At 56.5% G+C, this 22404-nt stretch overlaps 1 protein-coding gene across 1 annotated transcript; it reads right to left on the bottom strand.

The window, feature by feature from the left end:
• Positions 1-27: 27 nt before the first annotated feature.
• On the bottom strand, positions 28-13898 carry SLC48A1 (solute carrier family 48 member 1). Its single transcript, XM_021550376.3, has 4 exons — positions 13715-13898; positions 7931-8098; positions 6933-7083; positions 28-416 (listed from the first exon to the last, which is right to left on the bottom strand). The coding sequence occupies exons 1-3, from the start codon at positions 13851-13853 to the stop codon at positions 6947-6949; spliced, it is 444 nt and encodes a 147-aa protein (XP_021406051.1). The 5' UTR covers positions 13854-13898; the 3' UTR covers positions 28-416; positions 6933-6946.
• Positions 13899-22404: the final 8506 nt, after the last annotated feature.

Here is a 22404-nt window from a genome sequence, read left to right as displayed (position 1 = left end):
TGCCTGGCCTTTATTCCTTAATCAATGTGGGTTTTTTTGTTTTGTTTTTTATTGTTTTCCTTTTAAAATAAAAGAAAATTGAATTGAATTTCACCAGGAGAAGGGTTCTGGCCGGGGGAGGGGAGGTTTGGGATCGGGGCTGGGATCCCGGAGCCAAGGGAGGAACACAATGAGCTTTGAAGTGCAGGAAGGAGCAGCCCCACACCCCAAGGGGCTTTTGTCCCCACATTTGGAGGGTCTGTGGCTTTTCCCTCAAACATTTCAATTTGTTCTTTCAGTGAGTGTTTTTCTGGGAGGATATTCATCCAAACTTCTCATGGAAAGGTCACGAGGCACCAAAGTGGTTTCAGTAACTCCTCCAGCTCGCTGGGGGTTTTTCTGGTGCTGCTTTTGACACATCGGGGAAAATTTCAAGCCTTAAAGAAAAAAAAAAAAAAACAAAACCACTCAGCCAAGCCCAGCTTGACTCAGGGAGAAGTCACCGGATGGGAGATTTGAATTCCCGATTCCCACCAATTCCTGACCCCTCTGGACACGTCTCCTCCTGGTTTCCCCTCACCCCTCACATCCATCACCTCCCAGGAGGATTTGGGGGGTTTTTGGGGGAATCTCCTCACAGGGGACAAGGGGCAGCACAGCAGGAAACAGCCTCGAGTGGTGCCACGGAAGGTTCAGGTTGGATTTTGGGAAAATTCCTCCTGGGCAGGACCCTCCAGCCCAGGGCAGGGGTGTGGGTCCCCCTTCCTGAGGGGATTCAAAAGCGGAGGTGGCACTTGGGGACATGGTCAGGGTGGCCTTGGCAGTGGTGGGGAAGCGTTTGGTGCTCTCAGAAGGTTTTGGGTTGCTTTGTTTTGGGATTTTCTTTCCAAGCTCTTTTTCTTTGTTCCAGAGGACAAAAATATTCCCTGTTTCATTTCGTGCAAAGAAAAAAAAAAAAAAAAAAGAAAGAAAGAAAGAGGATAACGCTGATAAACGGGGAAGATGAAAGGGAGCCGGGAATAGCCGCTGCCCCTGGAGGCCGGGAAGCGCCTTCAGACCCGCAGGTTTTTCCACTTACGGCGGCCTCGAGTGGAAACAGCTGCGGGACGGCCAAAAACGCGGAGCATCCGCGCCGCGTGTGGTTTCCACAGCAACCGCGGGAATTCGGGGCGCCGGGAGCGGGCAGGAAGGGAACCCCGCGGGAATTCGGGGTGCCGGGAGAGGATGGGAAGGGAACTCCGCGGGAATTCGGGGCGCCGGGAGAGGATGGGAAGGGGACCCCGCGGGAATTCGGGGCGCTGGGAGCGGGCAGGAAGGGGACCCCGCGGGAATTCGGGGCGCCGGGAGCGGGTGGGAAGGGAACCCCGCGGGAATTCGGGGCGCCGGGAGCGGGTGGGAAGGGAACCCCGCGGGAATTCGGGGCGCCGGGAGCGGGTGGGAAGGGGACCCCGCAGGAATTTGGGGCTCCGGGAGCGGGTGGGAAGGGGACCCCGCGGGAATTCAGGGTGCCCAGAGTGGGCAGGAAGGGAACCCCGCGGGAATTCGGGGCGCCAGGAGCGGGTGGGAAGGGAACCCCGCGGGAATTTGGGGTGCTGGGAGCGGGTGGGAAGGGAACCCCGCGGGAATTCGGGGCGCCGGGAGCAGGTGGGAAGGGGACCCCGCGGGAATTCGGGGCGCCGGGAGAGGATGGGAAGGGAACCCCGCGGGAATTCAGGGCGCCGGGAGAGGATGGGAAGGGAACCCCGCGGGAATTCGGGGCGCCGGGAGAGGATGGGAAGGGAACCCCGCGGGAATTCGGGGCCCTTTGATGGCGGGCTGATGGATGGCCCCGCGATCTCCTTCCCCGGCGCGGTGACCTCGCGTCCCTGGAACGCGCCGGGATCTGGGGCGGAACGCGGGGTCAGGGGGTCCCGGGGGGTGCAGGGGGTTCCTGGGGGCACCGCGAGCGATCCCGGTGTTTTCCTGCGGGATGGGGTTGGGATGAGGCGAGAGAGGGACCCCGAGGGTGCCGCTCCCCCATCCCCGGGCTGGGCCCATCCTGTTCCACGTAATTCCAACACTGGAAGTTTCTTCTCCCCTTTTCTCCCCCGTCTGCTCCCATCTGGCCATCCAAGCAGCGAAGCGCCGGATCGCGGCTCGCTGCTGGGAGCTGTCCTGAGTTCTCCCAACACGGAGCTGGGAATGTTGGGAATGTTGGGAATGTTGGGAATGTTGGGATCAGCCCCGGCTCGGCCCCTCGGGAGGGATGGACACAGGGATGGATGGATGGAGGGATGGATGGAGGGATGGATCCATGAATGGATCCATAGATAAATGGATAGATGGATGGATGGATCCATGGATGGATCCAAGGATGAATGGATCCATGGATGGATGGATGGAAGGATGGATCCATGAATGGATCCATGGATGGATGGATGGAAGGATGGATCCATGAATGGATCCATGGATGCAAGGATGGATCCATGGATGGATGGATCCATGGATGGAAGGAGGGATGGAGGGCTGGATAGACAGACAGACAGATGGATGGAACTGCCTCCCAGAGAACACAAAATTATTTTTGTGTGAGCGGCTGAGATCCCTCAGAGCTGACTTCAGTTCCTGCCTCTCTGCTGGGCCAAACCGGAGCCCAAAGGGGGCTCGGAAAAGCCCCTGGAGCTGCAAGCCACACCTGGAGCCACCGCCCACGGATGTCCCCGAGGCCTGGGTGTCCCCAGCCCCTCAGACCATGCAGGGTGGGGGTGCTTGGCAGGGGCAGAGGGAAGGACCTGGCTCTCCCAGAGCTCTCCCGACCCCAGAGCCGCCCCCAGCCCCTCCCAGCCCCACAGCAGCACATGTGGGACACCCCCGGAGCCTTCAAAGCCGTGTCTGGGGAGAGACGAAAGGCCCGGCTCAACTCCTGGCCGGAGATGAAAGGAAAACTCTCCCTCGGCGGCTGGAACGAGTTCCCGGTGCTCCGGAGCGGGGCCGCAGGGGCCCATTTCCTGCGCCGCCTTTCCAGAGGGACTCCACCACACATTCCCGGCCTGAGAGGGCTCCGGGCTCCCCGAGGGGCTCCTGGGATGCTCCGTGGGCTGGGGGGGATGAGGGGCAGTGGGATGGGGAGGGAAAAGCTCCTCCAAGATGAGCCCGGGGCAGGGGAGCGGCTGCCGGGCGGATGCGAGCGACAGATTTTCCTCATTTCGTCCCAGGAAATTCTATTCCGATTAAAAGGCGTTTGATCTGCGCGGAGCGGGTGGGGGGAGGCCGCAGTGGGGTTGGTTTCTCTCCAGTTGTGGGGGCTTTATGGGGTTTACGAAGCGGCTCAAAGGTCCCGGGATTTCACGGCTGCAGAATGGGGAGTTGAATTTTGGGGGTTTGTGAAAAGGTGGAGGAGGAAGGGATGGAGCCTCCTCCTCTCCCGGTTTTCCTCTCCCCTCTCCATCAGGGAAGGGGAATCCTACAGCTCCTCACCCCCTCCAGCACCAGGAATAAAATGGGGTTTTTCCAGGCTGGAGAAGGGAAATGTCCCAGTGTTGTGGGAGGCTGGGGTTCTCAGGGGGACCACGGGGTCTTGCGGAATTTGGGGTTTCCCTAGGGCTGGAAGGGATGGATTTTGGGATTTATCAGCCTATAAAAGGGGTAAAAGCCACTTAAAAGTGAGGCAGAGCCATCCCAAGGGACAGGCCGGAGGAGCAGCTTCCCCCTGGTCATTATTCCAGCCCATTCCCCACGTCCTTCTCTCCCACTCCCAGCTGAGGAGGAAGGGAAGCAGTGACCCTTCCATGGGAAGTGGTTCCAGCCCAGCTCCAGGCTGGGAAGGAGCAGAGGGACCCTCGGAGGGGTTGGGACCCCCTAATGACCCCTTTGCCTCGGCCCCTTGGGGCTCTCCACAAACCCCAAAGCCCATCCCCAAGGCTCTTCCCAGCTCTCCCAGCCTGGGGATTTTCAGCCTCCTCGTTAAGCACTGGGCCCATATTGAACCGTTTTATTCCCTTGGTTGCTCTCCAAGCTGAGAATTGTCCTAAAAATAACCATTCCCAGTTCTGTGTGTGATGTTCTCCCCCCTCTCCCAGCGCCTGGCTCTGTCCCAGCTCCCCCAGCTCCGGTGAGTTCATCCCGACACCAAAACGGCTCCGTTGGGGATCTTTAATTTGGCTGCTTCTCACCCAAAGCCCTGGCTGGAGCACGAGGATTCCCTGGGGGATGGCAGCAGGACTGGGCTCGTGTCCGTTTGTCCAGCTGGACACGGCCCCTGGGAGCCAGGACACTCCTTTGGGATTCCTGGCTCCAGCCCCAAGCTCTTCCTCAGGGACTCTTCCAGATGCCCAGGATGCCGTGAGTGAGGTGGAATTTGGGGGATTTTCTGATTTTTCCCAGCTGGGGAACAAAGGGCAAACCCAAGCTGAGCCAGTGCCGTGTCCAGGGAGCAGGGACAACACGTGTGGTGACATCTCCGTGTCCTGGAAGGTTTGGGACATGCTCCTGTCCGTGCCTGTGCCTCACCCACCTAGCCCCCACTTCCCCCACGGACTTCCAGGGGAAGGATTCCCCTGGGAACAGGGACCTGCAGGTCCCTCCAGTTCTGTCCCCAAGCCCAGAGCCTCCTGCAGGTCCCTCCAGCTCTGTCCCCAAGCCCAGACCCTCCTGCAGGTCCCTCCAGCTCTGTCCCCAAGCCCAGACCCTCCTGCAGGTCCCTCCAGCTCTGTCCCCAAGCCCAGAGCCTCCTGCAGGTCCCTCCAGCTCTGTCCCCAAGTCCAGACCCCCCTGCAGGTCCCTCCAGCTCTGTCCCCAAGCCCAGCCTGTCCCCAAGGCCAGCATCACCCTCTGGAAGCCCCAGGACCCCTCTGCTGCAGCCCTGCCCCACCCCGGAGCTGAGGGACACCCCCAGAGCCACGCTGGGGACACCCAGCTGGGATTTGTGTCCCTGCACACGAGGACAGTGTCCCCAGCACCTCCCTCCCCCAAAGCCACCTGGAGGGTCCCCAGCCCCACGAGGCTCATCCGGAGCCTTTGAGGCGCCGCTTCCGCCCTCGCCACATCTTGAGAGCAGATTGGGAAAATGCAAAAAATCTGTGCTTTTCCTTCGGGTGCCTCTGAATCCCTCCACGGGCAGGAAAAGTGGGACTGGGGCCTCTGCCGGACCCTCAGGAGGTGCCAAGACCACCCCCACAAAGGGACCCAGTGAGAGCCATAGGGGTCCTCCATGACCCTAAACATCTCTCAAAATCCAGCAGAGGCTCCCCAATTCCTGAAGATTCCTCAGGCTGCCCAGTGCTAGGGAGTGAGGAATGCTGCAAAGGGAAAAATTCTATGAAAAATGGGGCTGGGAAAGGCTGCTGCAGCCAGAGAATGCGGTGAGGTGGCTGGGACTTTGTGGGGGCTGTGGGGAGAGAAGGGGTCAGGGCGAGGGGATGGCTTTGAGTCTCCTGGGAATTCGTTGGAGCACCAGGATCTCTGTGCTCGCCTGTCCCAGTGCCAGGGGACAGGAATTCCAGCTGGGATCCTTCCCTCGGACCGCAGGGCTGGGTCCTTGTGGGGACTCGGGTCTCCCCTGCGGGGCCACGCTGAGCTCCTCGGTGGCCCCCGGGCACAGGGATGTCCCTGGCCTGGGGATGTCCCTGGTTTTTGGGGTGTCCCGGGTGGTTTTGGGGTCTCGCTCGTGCCCCCTCCCCAGCCTGGGCTGTGCCACTGCCGCCCTCTGGCGGCTGCTGCGGGCCCTGCACCCGGGGGTCCCGGGGGTCCCGGGGTGTCCCCGGGGTGTCCCCTGCCCTGGACCCCATCCCATGGCCAGTGATGGGATTGGGATGGGCTGGGAATGGAAACTCGCTTGAGGCTGACCCCAAATCCCCCTTGAAGCCCCCCTGCACCTCATCCATGGAATCACCACCACTTCCCCCAAAATTCCTTTGGGCTGAAATCCCCGAATCCCGAAGGATTTGTGAGGGGAAAATCCAGCTCAGACTCCCTGTGGAGGAGGAAGTGAGGAGTTAAACCCTCCCCACCACCCCAAAAAGTGCCATTCCCGCCCGTCCTCCCCAGGATGCCAGGGAATTCCAGTGCAGCCAGGCTGGTGAGGGAGGGCTGTATTTGTGGTGCCACAGGGTGACAGCAAGGGTGGCACCGACCCCAGCACCCCCGAGGTGCAAACCAGGAGGAATCCATGTAAAAATAGAGAATATTTACACACAGGAACCTTTAAAAAGCTGAGGTGGGAACTCCAGGATTAGAACGTGGCCCAGGGGCTCGGTTTAGGGACTCCAGCAGGTCACAGCCTCACCCCAAAGGTGATCCTCAATCCATGGGGTCACCTGAGCAGCCCCTCTCCCCTCCCCTCTCCTCCTGATTCCACAGAAACATTTTTTTCTTTATTTTTTCCCCAGGAATCCTCTCCCTGGGGCTCAGGGGAGAGGCCCTGCACCCCTTTCCACCAAACACCTTTTCCCCACACACCTGCTGCTGCAACTTCAAGCGTTAAATACGGCATTTATGGTTAAACACAGGATCCCATTCCTTTTAAAAACCAGCCCGGGGAGCAGCCAGGGGCAGCATTCCCATCCCTGGGAGCTTTGGGATGAGCTTTGGGATGAGCTGTGCTCTGCCAGGGGTAGCATCCCCTCCCTGGGATCTTTGGGATGAGCTTTGGGATGAGCTGTGCTCTGGTAGAGGCGGCATTCCCATCCCTGAACACTTTGGGATGAGCTGTGCTCACCCACAAAGGAGCAGAGAGGTGACACAGGAGCAGAGAGGTGACACAGGAGCAGGGCAGTGACAAAGGCAGGGGACTGCCACCCCCTGGAGCACTCCGGGAGTCCTTCCTGTCCCTCCCTCCTCCTGGAACCTGCCACGATGAGCGAGGAAAAGCCAGCAGGCAAAGCCCCTCTGTGCGGACAGCCAGCCAGCCAGACAGACAGACAGGCAGCCCCGGGGTGCCGGGAGGGGCTCCCTGCTCCGTGCCCCGCCTCTCACACCTTTCCCGGCAGGCTCAGAAGTCGCTGAGGATGCTGATGTCGGCGAACTCGGCCCGGTACCGGTGCGAGTAGAGGCTCAGCAGCAGCGCCCACTTCAGCGCCATGAAGCTCCACACGCACGACAGGTAGTAACTCTTGGGGTCAGTCAGGGCTGTCGGGGGAAAAACAGGGATTTGGGAATTCCAGCCCCCAGGAGCTCTGGATTCCCTGGATTCCACCAGAGTGGGATGATTGCCCCGGCTCTGCCACCCCCAACCCGAACTCGCCTGGTTCAGGGATGGGAATTGTGGGGATTCCTGCATTTGTGGGGATTCCAGGATTTGGGGGGGGATTCTGGGATTTGTGGGGATTCCTGTGTTTGTGGGGATTCCTGGATTGGGGGAATTCCTGGACTGGGGGGATTCCTGGATTGTGAGGATTCTGGGATTTGTGGGGGTTCTGGGTTTTAGGGGGGATTCCAGGATTTGGGGGATCTCTGGATTGTGGGGATTCCTAGATCATGGGGATTCCTGGACTGTGGAGATTTCAGGATTTGTGGGGATTGAAGCCTTGAAGCTGTTCCAAGAGGGATGGATGTGACCATTGTCATGGAAATGAGAACATTCCCAGGTTTTTTGGGGGGACTTTGTCATGGAAATGAGGAAATTCCCAGGTTTTTGGGAACTTTGTAATGGAAATGACAAAATTTCCAGTTTTTTGGGGAGGCTTTGTCATGGAAATGAGGAAATTCCCAGGTTTTTTGGGGCTTTGTAATGGAAATGACAAAATTCCCAGTCTTTTGGGGAGGCTTTGTCATGGAAATGAGGAAATTCCCAGGTTTTTTTCGGACTTTGTCATGGAAATGAGGTAATTCCAGGCTTTTTGGATGTCTCAGCAGGGCAGGGAAATGCTGTGACAACCCTGCAGGCTGTCCCCAAAAGAGAAGGTGGCAGGAGCATCCCCAGCCCTGCTCTGTCCCCAACCCTCCCCCAGTATTCCCAGTCCCTCCCAGTACTCACACTGGTGCTGGGTGATGGCCAGGGCCAGGAAGGCGCAGAAGCCCAGCCCGGAGAGGGCGGAGAAGAGGATCCCGACGGAGAGGAAGAACCTCAGCCCTTTTAACCAGGTCCTCCAGTAATCCTGCAGGTACATCACATGCGTGATTAGGGCCCAGAGCGCCAGCACACCTGTGCAGTGACAGCAGGGACATCAGAAAGGCACCCATGGACAGGTAAAGTATAGCTGAACCCCCCAGAACACCTGGGAACAGCAGGACACCTGCCCAGGTGACAGCAGGGACATCAGATCGGCTCCTCAGCCCCTCCTGCCCAACCCATCCCTGCAGCTGCCAGGACCTGCTGCCCCCCTGCCCACATTCCCTGCTCAGGACAGGCTGGATTCCCACGCCAGGACCTCCCCATGGACACCCCATGACCAATCCCCCCGTGCTGGGGGTCCCGTGGCCGCAGCTGCAGAGTCATTGCACCCCAAACGCTGTCCCAGGGTCTGGTGACAGAGCTGAGCCTCGACTTCCCCAAAATCCGCCTCCCCCACTTCCTGCTGCCCCGGGGCCCAGCGCTTCCAGCCCACATTTTGGACAGAAATGGGGAACTGGGGGTTTGGAGTCAGCAAAAAGCTGCTCCCTGCTGAGCCCGCCCGATGACTCAGCAGAAGTGCCCTGAATGCTGAGTCAAGGTTTGCTGTTCCCATCCCAAAACTGCTGCTGCTGCTGCGGCCACGAGCTCTGCACGGGGAGAGCAGCAGCAGAGTCCCTCGAGTTCCCCTCGAGCCCCCCAGTCCAAGCCCTGACCCAAATCCTGACCCAAACACTGATCCAATTCTAATCCAAACCCTGATCCCAACCCTGACCCAAAACCTGATCCAATGCTGATCCCAACCCTGACCCAAAACCTGATACAAGTTCTGATCCAAACCTGATCCAAGCCCTGATCCAATTCTGATCCAAACCCTGACCCAAACCCTGATCCAAGCCCTGATCCAAACCAGATCCAATTCTGATCCAAACCCTGATCCAGCTCTGATCCAGACCCTGATCCAAGCCTTGATCCAAACCAGATCCAATTCCAATCCAAACCCTGATCCAATGCCACTCCAAAACCTGACCCAAACCTGACCCAAACCCTGATCCAAACCCTGATCCAAACCCTGACCCAAACCCTGATTCAATTCTGATCCAAACCCTGACCCAAACCCTGATCCAAGCCCTGATCCAAGCCTTGATCCAAACCAGATCCAATTCCAATCCAAACCCTGATCCAATGCCACTCCAAAACCTGACCCAAACCTGACCCAAACCCTGATCCAAACCCTGACCCAAACCCTGACCCAAACCCTGATTCAATTCTGATCCAAACCCTGACCCAAACCCTGATCCAAGCCCTGATCCAAACCAGATCCAATTCCAATCCAAACTCTGATCCAATGGCACTCCAAAACCTGATCCAAACCTGACCCAAATCCTGATCCAAACCTGAGTCAAACCCTGACCCAAATCCTGATTCAATTCTGATCCAAACCCTGACCCAAACCCTGATCCAAGCCCTGATCCAAGCCTTGATCCAAACCAGATCCAATTCCAATCCAAACCCTGATCCAATGCCACTCCAAAACCTGACCCAAACCTGACCCAAACCCTGATCCAAACCCTGACCCAAACCCTGACCCAAACCCTGATTCAATTCTGATCCAAACCCTGACCCAAACCCTGATCCAAGCCCTGATCCAAACCAGATCCAATTCCAATCCAAACTCTGATCCAATGGCACTCCAAAACCTGATCCAAACCTGACCCAAATCCTGATCCAAACCTGAGTCAAACCCTGACCCAAATCCTGATCCAAACCTGAGTCAAACCCTGACCCAGATCCTGATACAAGCCCTGACCCAAATCCAGTCCAATTCTGATCCAAGCCTTGAGTCAAACCCTGATCCAAGCCCTGACCAAAGTCTTGATCTAAACCCTACTCCAAGCCCTGATCCAAGCCCTGATCCAAACACCGATCCAAACCTGATCCAAGCCCTGGCCCAGCTCTCCAGAGGCAGCTCTGGGCCCAAACATCACCTGAAAAACTCTGGCTTTGAAACCGTTTTTATGGGGAAATTAAATACAAGTTGTGACTTGTTGAAAGCTTGGGGTGATTGAGTGCAGGAGCTGCAGGTTTTCACCTCAGGGACTCCCCCAAACCCAGCCCTCCTGCCCTAAAGCACTTTGTCCATAAACCCTGAGCCAGGGGACAAAACCCCACAGCAGCAGCAGGGCCCAGACAGCTCCAGTCCCACCCTGGTCCCACCCTGGGTTCAAACAGCACCCAAACCCCTCCATAAAAACACAAATCCCCCTGGATTTACCCCAAACCCAGAGCAGCAGAGCCCAGACAGCTCCAGTCCCACCCTGGGCTCAAACAGCACCCAAACCCCTCCATAAAAACACAAATCCCTCTGGATTTACCCCAAACCCAAGGGCTGCAGCAGCCCTGGAGCAGGAGCTGCTCCGTCAGACACAACCCAAGGACTTCCCACAGGGAATCCAACCCAAATTATCCCAGGATACAAAAACACAAAAAGCCTCCCAGCACCCTTGGAAGGAGCTGAAATAAATCCCAGAATTTCAAAGCTGGGCTGGAAGAAGGGGAATGATCCTCCTCCATCAGATCCAAATATTTGGATAATATTTGGGCTGTTTGAGCTCAAGGGAAACGAGCTTTCCCTCTCTGCAAACATCCAAACAAAAACTGGGACAAACACATGGTTTTGTCAGCCTCCTGCTCCTCCTGGAGGGATCATTCAACCCCAGGGAAAGTTTTTTTGGGAATGTTCCATGTGTCTCACATGGAAATCCCGGGAAAAACAACAAATCTGCAGCAAAGGCCAAAAAAAAAAAAATCCCCAAACAAACACAAAAAATCCAGATTTATTCCGCAAGAAGTCCCCTGACTCCAGCATTCCTGCAAGGAGCATCCCAATTCCAGCTCCAAATGTGGGGTGATGGCAAAGAAAAAGAGGGTAAAAATGAAAAGTAACATTAAAAACTCCCTGAAAACGGTGACCAATTCCAAGACTGGATTTTTCTGGGTGTTTACAAAGCCTTCAGTCCTTTTCCAGCTAAACAATCCCCTTTTATCCACTCCAGCTGCAGCATCAGCTGGAACGAGCTGAAATCCCCATTCCAACAGGAGCTGCAGCTTTGCCAAGTGAAATTTTGCCATTTCCACGTTTGCCAAACTTTGCCTCTCCTGGGGGAACCCGGGAGCCTCAGCTGGGTTTGGAATAGGTCAAAAATGGGGGGATTTTCCTGCCAAAACTGCTGGGGATACACACTGAGATATTTTAGGAAAACAGCTCTGGAAGGAGAGGAACCTTTGGAATATTCTGGTGTTGTACCAGATCCCGTGTTCAGCTCCCACTCCTTCCACTTCTCAGGTGTTTTTAAAATTCTCCAGGAGTCTCCAAAGCCCCTGTGACTGGGTGGGGAATGGAATTAAATCCCTGGGACATAAGGGATTTAATTCCATTTATCCAGCCCCAGCCTCGTTTCCCCTCCATGGAACTTCAGACCTGGATCAAATGAAGTTTTGACTGTAGGTAACAGGGAATGAGTGACATTTAGAGCTAATTCCCAAGCAGGAAAGGTTCTCTGGGAGATAAGGGAAAAATATCAACAAACAGATTGCAGAGACAAAGCTGGAGATCCCTCAGAACCAGGAGGAATTCTTCCAGCCAGGAAGCCTGTGGATAAACATCCTCAAACACAGATCCAAAGGCACAGCAGAGGCATTAAAAACCAGATAAACACGGACCAACAGGCAGAGCTTGGTTTAATCAGGGCACTTTAATGAGGATCCGCAAATTCTGCTGTCAAAATTCCTCTGTCAAAATTTCACGGTCAAAATTCATCCCTGAACACAAGCACAGCAGAAAATGCCTTCATTTGCTCTTCCTCCTGCATTTCTGGTCAAGATCCTCCCAGTTTTGTGCCACCCAGCAAAGCAAAGTGTGGGAATTCTCTGCTGAATCCCAGCTCCAGCTGGAATTAAAAGCTTTTTTTTATTTTATTTTTTTTTTATTTTTTGAGGGAAAGGAAGCATAGAAAAGCCCAGCCCTGCACCTCACCCCTAGATCCTTTCTAAATTTTAACTTTGTACTGTTCCTCCAGGAATTCAGCCAGGGAAGCCCTGGAGCTGCAGGACTCTGTCCTGCTCCAACCCAGAGCCACAAACCCCCAAATCTCACAGATTTTTGGGCACATCGGATGCAGTTTTATCCCTGCGGCCCAAACCCCTCTTCCAGAGGGTCTGCTTCCAGCATCTGGGGAAATCGGGAGGATTTCTTTGCTTCCCTGAAAGCCTCAGCCCCAAGGAAAGGGCTCCTCAGCCCCATTGCTGCCCTGACACCCCCAAATACTGCCCTGACATCCCCTCAGCCCTGACAACCCCCAAATGCTGCCGACACCCCCCAAATGCTGCTGACACCTCCTCAGCCCTGACACCCCCCAAATACTGCCCTGACACCCCCCCAAATACTGCCCTGACACCCCCCAAATTCCCCCTCAGCCCTGAGATCCCCGCTCAAACCTCTCCCTGAGCCATAGAGAAAGGGCTCCTCAATCCTATCTCGCCCCTCACGGCCCCCTCAGGAATCAGGAAGGGGCTCCTCACTCTCCTCTCAGACCTCACAGACCCCTCACTCCCCTCAGGGCTGAGGAAGGGGCTCCTCACAGCTCCCTTAGCCACGGGGAAGGGGCTTCTCATTCCCCTCGCCCCTCACACTTCCCTCACGGCTGAGGAAGGGGCTCCTCACTGCCCTCACTCCCCTCAGCCATTGGGAAGGAGCTCCTCATCCCCTCACTCCCCTCACACCTCCTTCCCGGCTGAGGAAGGGGCTCCTCACACCCCTCAGCCATTGGAAAGGGGCTCCTCACTGCCCCTCAGTCCTCACAGCCCCCGGAGCCATGAGGAAGGAGCTCCTCACACCCCTTAGCCATTGGGAAGGGGCTCCTCATTCCTTCATGGCTGAGGAAGGGGCTCCTCACACCCCTCAGCCATTGGGAAGGGGCTCCTCATCCCCTCACGGCTGAGGAAGGGGCTCCTCACACCCCTTAGCCATTGGGAAGGGGCTCCTCACACCCCTCACTCCCCTCACCCCTCGGGAAGGAGCTCCTCACACCCCTCAGCCATTGGGAAGGAGCTCCTCATCCCCTCACTCCCCTCACACCTCCTTCCCGGCTGAGGAAGGGGCTCCTCACACCCCTCAGCCATTGGAAAGGGGCTCCTCACTGCCCCTCAGTCCTCACAGCCCCCGGAGCCATGAGGAAGGGGCTCCTCACACCCCTCACCCCTCGGGAAGGAGCTCCTCAGCCCCTCACTCCCCTCAAGCCTCCTTCCCGGCTGAGGAAGGGGCTCCTCACACCCCTCAGCCATTGGGAAGGGGCTCCTCACACCCCTTAGCCATTGGGAAGGGGCTCCTCATCCCCTCATGGCTGAGGAAGGGGCTCCTCACTCCCCCCCAGCCCTCACAGCCCCCGGACCCATGAGGAAGGGGCTCCTCAGTCCCCTCACGGCTGAGGAAGGGGCTCCTCGCCCCATCGCCGCCCTGACCGCTCCCTCAGGCCCAGCCCCGATCCCCCCGGTCCCCGATCCCCTCCGGCCCGCCGGGCCCGGCCCGGTGTCCCCTCGGTCCCGGTGTCCCCGCCCCGGTCCGTACCCGATCGCCCCGCCGGCCCAGCCCGGTGTCCCGGCCCCGGCCCGGTGTCCCGGCCCCGCCCGGTGTCCCGGCCCGGTCCGTACCCGAGAGGCCGCCGGCCGCGGCCGTGCCGGGCTGGCGCAGCGCGGGCACGGCGCTCCAGGCGCAGAAGGCCGAGAGGCCGCTCAGGGCACCGAAGGACGCGTAAGCAACACGGAGCGCCAGGGCCCCGCTCAGCGCCATGGCGGCCTCGGCGCGGCCCGCCCACGGCACCGGGACACGCCCCGGGGACGGGGCCGGGGCCGGGACACGGGACCGGGACACGCCCCGGGAACGGGGACGGGACACGGCACCGGGACACGCCCCGGGGCCGGGGCCGGGGCCGGGACACGGGACCGGGACACGCCCCGGGAACGGGGACGGGGCCGGGACACGGGACACGGGACCGGGACACGCCCCGGGAACGGGGACGGGGCCGGGACACGGGACCGGGACACGCCCCGGGGACGGGACACGGGACACGGGACACGGGACACGGGACACGGCAGCGAGAAACGCCCCGGGGACGGGGATGGGAACGGGGATGGGACACGGCACTGGGACACACCCCGGGAACGGGGCCGGGGCCGGGACACGGCAGCGGGACACGCCCCGGGACCGGGACACGGGACCGGGACACGGGACCGGGACACGCCCCGGGGACGGGACACGGGACACGGCACCGGGACACGCCCCGGGGACGGGACACGGGACCGGGACACGGGACCGGGACACGCCCCGGGAACGGGGATGGGGACGGGGATGGGACACGGCACCGGGACACGCCCCGGGGACGGGGACGGGGCCGGGACACGCCCCGGGGACGGGGACGGGACACGGGACACGGGACACGGCAGCGGGACACGCCCCGGGGACGGGGATGGGGACAGGGACGGGACTCGGCACCGGGATACGCCCCGGCAACGGGAACGGGAACGGGGACGGGACACGGCACTGGGAAACGGCCCGGGAACGGGGACGGGAACGGGGCCGGGACACACCCCGGGAATGGGGACGGAGCCGGGACACGGCAGCGGGACACGCCCCGGGAACGGGGACGGGAACGGGACTCGGCACCGGGACACGCCCCGGGAACGGCGGCAGGACATGCCCCGGGAACGGGAACGGGGACGGGAAACGGCACCGGGAACGGCGGCGGGAACAGGGACGGGACACGCCCCGGGAACGGGGACGGGGACGGGGACGGGGACGGGACACACTCAGGAACGGCGGCGAGACACGGCACCGGGACACGCCCCGGGAACGGGACACACTCCGGGAACAGGACACGCTCGGGACAGGGACACGGCACCGGCACATGGCCCCGTCCACCGGGACCGGGATCCAGACCGGGACACGCCCACAGGCACTGGGACACGCCCACCGGGACCGGGACACGCCCCTGGCCCCGCCCCACACCAGCGCGCCCCCTGGCGGGCGGGAGGACCGAGGAGGGGACGCGAAGGGACGGGGACACGGCGGGGGGACACGGGGGACACCGGGGAGACACCGGGGAGACACGGGGTTGGGACAAAGAGAACACCAGGGACACGGGAAACACCGGGGAGACACCGGGGAGACACGGGGTGGGATAAAGAGAACACCAGGGACACGGGGGACACCGGGGAGACATGGGGTGGGACAAAGAGAACACCAGGGACACGGGAAACACCGGGGAGACACCGGGGAGACACGGGGTGGGACAAAGAGAACACCAGGGACACGGGAAACACCGGGGAGACACCGGGGAGACACGGGGTGGGACAAAGAGAACACCAGGGACACGGGAAACACCGGGGAGACACCGGGGAGACACGGGGTGGGACAAAGAGAACACCAGGGACACGGGAAACACCGGGGAGACACCGGGGAGACACGGGGTGGGACAAAGAGAACACCAGGGACACGGGAAACACCGGGGAGACACGGGGGGACACGGAAAACACCGAGGAACGTGGGGACACCGCGATCCCGCGGGACACGGGGCTCGGGTGGGGACACTGTGGGTTGGGGACATCTCCGATGGCTTTCGCTTCCCCCCGGCCCATCCTGTGGGATTGCGGTCTGGGGACACCTCATCGAAATCCTCGAAGACTTTTTGGGGCTTTCCCGTTCCCTTTTTTCTGCCTTCCTTTTTAACATTTATTCAATTTTTTAAAAACATTCTTCCCCTTTCTGAGCCCTCGGCTGGCTCCGGCTCTGCTTCATCGGCGGGGACAGAAATTTCCAGTGAGGATTGGGTGAGAATGGGATTTTCCGACCTATTTCTCATCATTAATTCATATTTCTCACCATTAATTAATTGTCCTGCGAGCGCCGCGGGGACTGAGGCGCTCCCCGAGCCTGGCAATTCGGCTTTTCCCGAAATTTCCCAGTTTCAGCCTCTTCCCAGAGGATTTTTGGGAATGGGGAAGCTCGGCTGGGCTGCTCTAGATGGCAGCAGCCTCCTTCCTTGCCCAAGCACATTCCCCGCTCTTCATCTACCTCCCCACCCCTCCTCCTCCTCCACCCTCGGTGTTCCCCCGTGGAATTCAGGTTTTGCAGGGGTTGGACGGGGCTTGGAGCACCTTGGGGCGGTGGAATTATCCCTGTCCTTGGAAGGGGACAACGTTCCTGCTCCTGCACCCCAGCCCGCAGCTCCCACCCTGCTGAAGGACCAAAAATTCCCCTCAATTTCACCCAAAATTCCACCCCAATTTGAAACAAAACTCCCCTCCAATTTGACCCAAAATTCCACCCCAATTTGAACCCAAATTCCCCTCAATTTCACCCAAAATTCCTCCCAATTGACTTAAAATTCCCCTTCATTTTGACCCAAATTTTCCCCCCAATTTCACTCAAAACTCCTCCTCAATTTGACCCAAAACTCCCCCCCAATTTGACCCAAAATCCCCCCCCAAAAATAACCCCAGTGAAATCCCAAAAACCCAGTGACATCCCAAAAACCCCGTGAAACCCCAAAAATCCCGGCTGTCCTTGCCCAAGGACTCACAGCTCCCATCTTGCAGGGGTGAGGCGTGGCTGCCGTGGGATTTGAAGCGTAAAAACCTCGAGAGCAGCAAAAAAACCCCAAAAAATAATTAAAAAAAAAAAAAGAAATTCCATTTCCTGTTGTTGCTGCAGGAATTCGGCTCCCGGAGCGTAACAAGCGGCAGCAGGTGAAGTCAGCTCTTGGGGGGGGGTTTGTTCTTTTTTGGGTTTTTTTTGGGTTTTTTTTTTGTCTTTATTGGGTTATTTTTTTTTTGGGGGGGGTTTTCTTAGGATTTTTTGGGGTTTGTTTTAGGGTGGTTTCTTTTGTTTTTCTATTTTTTGTTTGTTTGGTTAGTTTGGGTTTTTTGTTGTTGTCGTGGTTCGACACGGAAAAAGAATTTTTTCCGGAAGGAAGAGGTCAATTTGGATATTGACCAATTGAAGGTAGACACGCCTCTGAGAACACAGAGGGTTAAAAGCAGAATTCCCAGGAGAACTCGCTCTTTTTGGTTCTGGTCAGGGTCCAGTGCAGCCTCTTCCCTGCCCAGCCACGAGCTGGGTGAGGGAGGGGAAGGCCCATGGCCTGACGGAGGTAGGACGAAGGGTGGAGGAACTGGAACCCCTGCAGATGGAAGGGTGGAGAAAATCTGGGATGTCTCCGTTCCCCCCCCAGAGTTTCTCTCCCGAGAGGGAGAGAGAAGGAGACATCGGCAGTTCTGTCAGCAATTCCACCGTGGGGAAGGAGGAGTGGGAGTTGGAGCCTGGGCAGAGAGCCATCCTTGAGAGTCAGGACACTCAACCCTTCCTTGAGAAATGAAAGCTTTGGGAATTTCTTTTTCCCCTCCTCGGTTTGAAAGAGAGGAAGAGGGACACCTTGGACCCTGGGATGTTAGAAGGAGAAATTCTAGATGGGAGGGGGACAAGGAGTGGCTTTTAGCTGGACTTTTTCCTTGGTAGCCACCAACTGAAATCAGTCTTCTCCTCCAAGAGAGACCGTGTTTTGGGAGGATGACAGTGAGTCGAGACCTGCTTCAGCTGGGGAAAGACAGAAGTGGAGTGAACAGAGAAAAAGTTAGGGGGTTTGTGGTGGTGCCCCCTGTCCTCAAAAGAAGGAGAGGAAGATCTCTGTTCTTGGACCCTCGGCCCCAGGGGAAAATGGGGAGACTGTGGTCCCAAACAATGAAAAACTGAACTGTTGTTTTCTCCCCTCTTGGCAGGACATCCTTGAAAGGGAAAATCCTAAAAGCAGTCTGTCCATCCATGCATTGGTGGTGAGAGCACTGTGCATGGAAAGGAGAAGGGTCACCATGGCAAACTCTTCTCCGGGCGGTGACATGGAAACACAGGATGTGGAGCTGTGTTTTCTTGGGGGGTCTGTGGCACAGGAGAGACTCTGTTCCCCCGATGGACTGAGTATCGATTGTTTGGAGGGTGGAAACCTGATTGGGGTCCAGGTTGTGTCTCACTGTGGTTTGTTGGAGTTGGGTGGTGGGAGTAGGAATGCTTTGCAAGGTCTTCATTTTGATCTTTGTGTGGGTTTTTTTTTCTTTTTTCCTTTCTTTGTTTTGTAGTAGTAGCTTAAGAAAGTTTTTTCCTGTTATTAAGCTTAGGCCTGCTTTGCTCTGTTCTCGATTCCATTTCACAGCATTCAATTGAGAGATTGCATTTTCATGGGGGCACTGGCATTGTGCCAGTGTCAAACCATGACAGTTGTTTTTTTGGATTTTTTGGTTGGTTGGTTGCATTTTGTGGGGTTTTTTTTTTGTTTGTTTGGTTTGGGTTTTGTTGGTTTTTTTTTTTTTTTTAATCAAAGTTCAAATTTAGGCAAGATCAGCAGAAATTCACCCAGAATGATTTTAAGGTGATAAAATAAATGGAGGGGTTTGAGGGGTGGCTACTCCCAGGGATGTGGCAGCCACGGCTGCTCTGGGAATTCCATCCCAGGCCCTCACCGTCCTCCAGGGGATGGAATTCCACCCCAAATACTCACAGGGATGGAATTTCACCCCAGGTCCTTGCCCCAGGCCCCCACCATCCTCATGGGGATGGAATTCCTCCCCAGATACTCACAGGGATGGAATTTCACCCCAAATCCTTGCCCCAGGCCCTCACCATCCTCATCCTCATCCCAGACCCTCACCATCCTCATGGGGATGGAATTCCTCCCCAGATACTCACAGGGATGGAATTTCACCCCAAATCCTTGCCCCAGGCCCTCACCATCCTCATCCTCATCCCAGACCCTCACCATCCTCATGGGGATGGAATTCCACCCCAAATCCTCATGGGGATGGAATCCCACCCCAAATCCTCGCCCCAATGGGCCATGGGTGGCCCTCTCTCTGTCAGGAGAAGATGGATGGGATGGAAATGAGGACAGGGAGAGGAGGAGGAGGAGGAGCCACTCCTGCTGAGGAGGGACCCAAAATTTGCTTCCCAGCCCCTCAGCACTGCCCACCTCAGGCAGCAGCTCCAGGTGACACCTGGATTTTCCAGAGGTGGATGGGATGGAAATGAGGACAGGGAGAAGAGGAGAAGGAACCACTCCAGGTGGGAACAGCAACATTCCTGCTCCTCCACCTGCAGTTCCCACCCTGGTTTTTCACTTTTTGACCCAAAATTGGCTTCCCAGCCCCTCGGCACTGCCCACCTCCGCAGCAGCTCCAGGTGACACCTGGATTTTGCAGAGCTCTGGACCTTGGCCCCGTTCCCCAGCACCTGGTGGCCAGGTTGCCCAGAGCGGAGTCGTTTTCCTGGTTCTTGCTCCTGCCCCAGAGCCTCGGGAACAGCTGGGAAACAGCCGGATTTACCGGATGAGGGATCCTTCCTCCTCCTCCTCCTCCTCCTCCTCCTCCTCCCTCCTGGGGGCTGGAGCTAGGAACAAAAGGAGGAAAATCATCCGGGATGGGGACAGCCCTGTTTGTTTCCCGAGAGCTGGGAACAGCCTGGAGTTTTGTCCTGAGGGTTTGTCCTTGAGGCCTTTTTGTTTTCCCCCTTTTGAAGGAACGTTTCAGCCGTGGGAAGAACTGGGATCGACACCCCAGAAACGTCAGAGACCCAAAGGGGAAAGGAAGAAGGAAAAGTTGAGGAAAAGGGGAGGTCCCAGCCCGTCCTGGTGCTAGGAAAGGTCACAAATCCCATCCTTGGGAAAAACAAATCTCATCCTTGGGGAAAAAATCCCATTTTTGGGAAAAACAAACCCTGTCTTTGGGAAAAAAACATATCCCATCTTTGGGAAAAACAAATCTCATCTTTGGGAAAAAACAAATCCCATTTTTGGGGAAAAAAATCCCATCTTTAGGAAAAATAAATAAATCCCATCTTTAGGAAAGGCAAATCCCACCTTTGGGTAAAAGAAACAAATACTATCTTTGGGAAAAGCAAATCCCACCTTTGGGAAAACATTGCTTTTCTTTCTCCCCTCTCTGGGTTACTGGTGGGACTCAGTGACCCTAGCGGGCTTTTCCAACCTGAACAATTCCACTTTTCCATGATTTTCTGGGCGCTCAGCTCTTGCTGGACTCAGATCTGAGGCGTCTGCAGCTCCTCGGAGACGCAAATCTGGGAATTGTTTCAGGAAGAAGCCGAGCGGGCACGGAAAGACCGGGAGAACAAGACACATCACGTTCCCCAAATGATAATGAGGGAATGAAATTAAAGCACCTGGGAGACCAAAACTCTCCTTCCTCCCTCCCTCCCTTCCTCGGGAGCAGCATCCCCTCCACGGCAGCGATTCCTGCCTGAGCTATCGCCCGTGGGTGATCCAGAAATGAATCACACCCAGAATTGGGGAATGTGGCTCGGATAATTCCTACAGCTGTTGTTCCAACCCAATAAAACCCGGCGTAATAGCAAGGGGTAGCCCATAATTTGTGTTAATTCCGGAATTGCTGCTAATTCCGGCCCAATTAGGAGATAAAACACGGCGGTGGAGCCGCTTATTAAATTACAAATCATCCCGGCTAAATCCGAGGATTATTTAACACCGAGGGTTTCGGGAAGACACTCGGGGAAGCTGCGCCGGAATAACGATGTCAGGGGAGCAGGAGCGTTAATCAAAGTAATGAAAACATAAATTAGGGGAGGCTGGGCCAATAAACAGGAAATAAATAGGGTTGGAGGGAGAGAAATACATAAAGCAGCAGCATTAAAGGATAAACCCGCGGTGTTTGGAGCGCTGTAAATTCCCAACCGCTTTCCCCAGGATTGGATTTTCGGGGCTGATTTGTGGCCGTGTCCTGGCGAACCGGGGAGAGGATAAATATGGAATATTTCCTGCACCTCCACCTGCCAGCCAAACCCTCCTGGGGGACACCGAGAACATTCCCAGCTTCCTCCTGGAATTTCGGCCGCGCCAAGGGACGAGACCCGGCCGCTGATTTCCAGCAAACGGAGCCGAAATAGGAGATGGAGTGAAAATATTGGGATTTAACTCCAATTTCACTTCATTCTGCATTTGAGGGGATTCTGCAAATCCACTTTAGGATTCGGGATTTCGGGAAGAGCTTCCTGCCCAGGAGGGTGGTGAGGCCAGAGCTGCCCCAAAACCCCGCGGAGCTGGGCAGGGCGGCGGGATTAATTAATGATTGTCCAAGCGCGCGGGATTAATTAATGATTGTCCACGCGCGAGCCAAAGGAGCGATAAGAGGCTGATAAGGCAGAGGTGGGGGGCAGGAGCGGCTGCTCCCGGAGATCCGGAGCCGGGCAGGCGGAGCGGCCGCTGCCAACGGCCGGGATCGGTGACCCCGCGCCCGCAGCGGGCACGGCCGCGGCTCCCGGGCCCCGGAGGGCAGCGGGGGCACCGGGAGCGGTGGGATTCTCCTGCCTGGAGCGGGAGCAGGGACCAGCGGGCTCAGGGACACCCCAGGGACTCCTCAGGGATGTGGGAAATGGATTTGTAGGAAATTTGATGGGCCAAGAAGTGCTTATGTGTTATAATTATATATATATATATGTGTTATAATTATATAATTATCCTATGAGACATAGTAGTATATATATATCATTATATAGCTATATAATATTTAAAATATAAAAATTAAAGGCAAAATATGTTCAATATTAACATTCTAAATATATATTATATTATATTATATTATATTATATTATATTATATTATATTATATTATATTATATTATATTATATTATATTATATTATATTATATTATATTATATTATATTATATTATATTATATTATTACATTACATTACATTACATTACATTACATTACATTACATTACACTACATTACACTACATTACATTACATTATATTACATTACACTACATTACACTACATTACATTACATTATATTACATTACATTACATTATATATCATTGCTGGGTCTGAAATGGGATGGGGAGGGGTGGGCTGGGATTGGGATTGGGATTGGGAGTGCAAAGGGTGGGATGGGATGCGATTTGGATTGGAAATGGGATGGGAAAGGGAGGGATAGGGTAGGGTAGGAAAAAATGGGATTAGGATGGGATTGGCATAGGAAAGGGTGGGATAGGACAGGATAAAGTGGGATAAAATGGGATAGGGATGGGATTGGCATAGGGTTGGGATAGTTTGGGATGGGGTAGGGTGGGATAAAATGGAATGCGGTAGGCTGGGATGGGACGGGGCCGGGACAGGAACGGGATTGGAACGGGGCGGTGGAAGCCCCAGCCAGGACAGGAACCGCCCGCGGTCCCCCCGCGGGGCCAGGCCCGGTGCCTCCCCTTCGGCGGCCGGGGTGCGGCTGCCCGGGCTCCGGGAGCTGCTGCCTTCCTCAGGCCTCT

The sequence above is a fragment of the Lonchura striata genome, chromosome 27, assembly GCF_046129695.1.
Source record: "Lonchura striata isolate bLonStr1 chromosome 27, bLonStr1.mat, whole genome shotgun sequence".
Lineage (NCBI taxonomy): Eukaryota > Metazoa > Chordata > Aves > Passeriformes > Estrildidae > Lonchura > Lonchura striata.
The sequence above is the reverse complement of the archived record's forward strand: the minus strand, read 5'-3'. Positions and strand labels throughout refer to the sequence as shown.

Bases quoted from the DNA above. Each gene is read 5' to 3' on its own strand.
- SLC48A1 (XM_021550376.3), bottom strand. From the start codon at position 13,853: ATGGCGCTGAGCGGGGCCCTGGCGCTCCGTGTTGCTTACGCGTCCTTC. The intron at 8,099-13,714 runs GTACGGACCGGG...GTCACTGCACAG, and splicing joins CGCGGCCGGCGGCCTCTCGG to GTGTGCTGGCGCTCTGGGCC. The intron at 7,084-7,930 runs GTGAGTACTGGG...TTCCCCCGACAG, and splicing joins GGCCATCACCCAGCACCAGT to CCCTGACTGACCCCAAGAGT.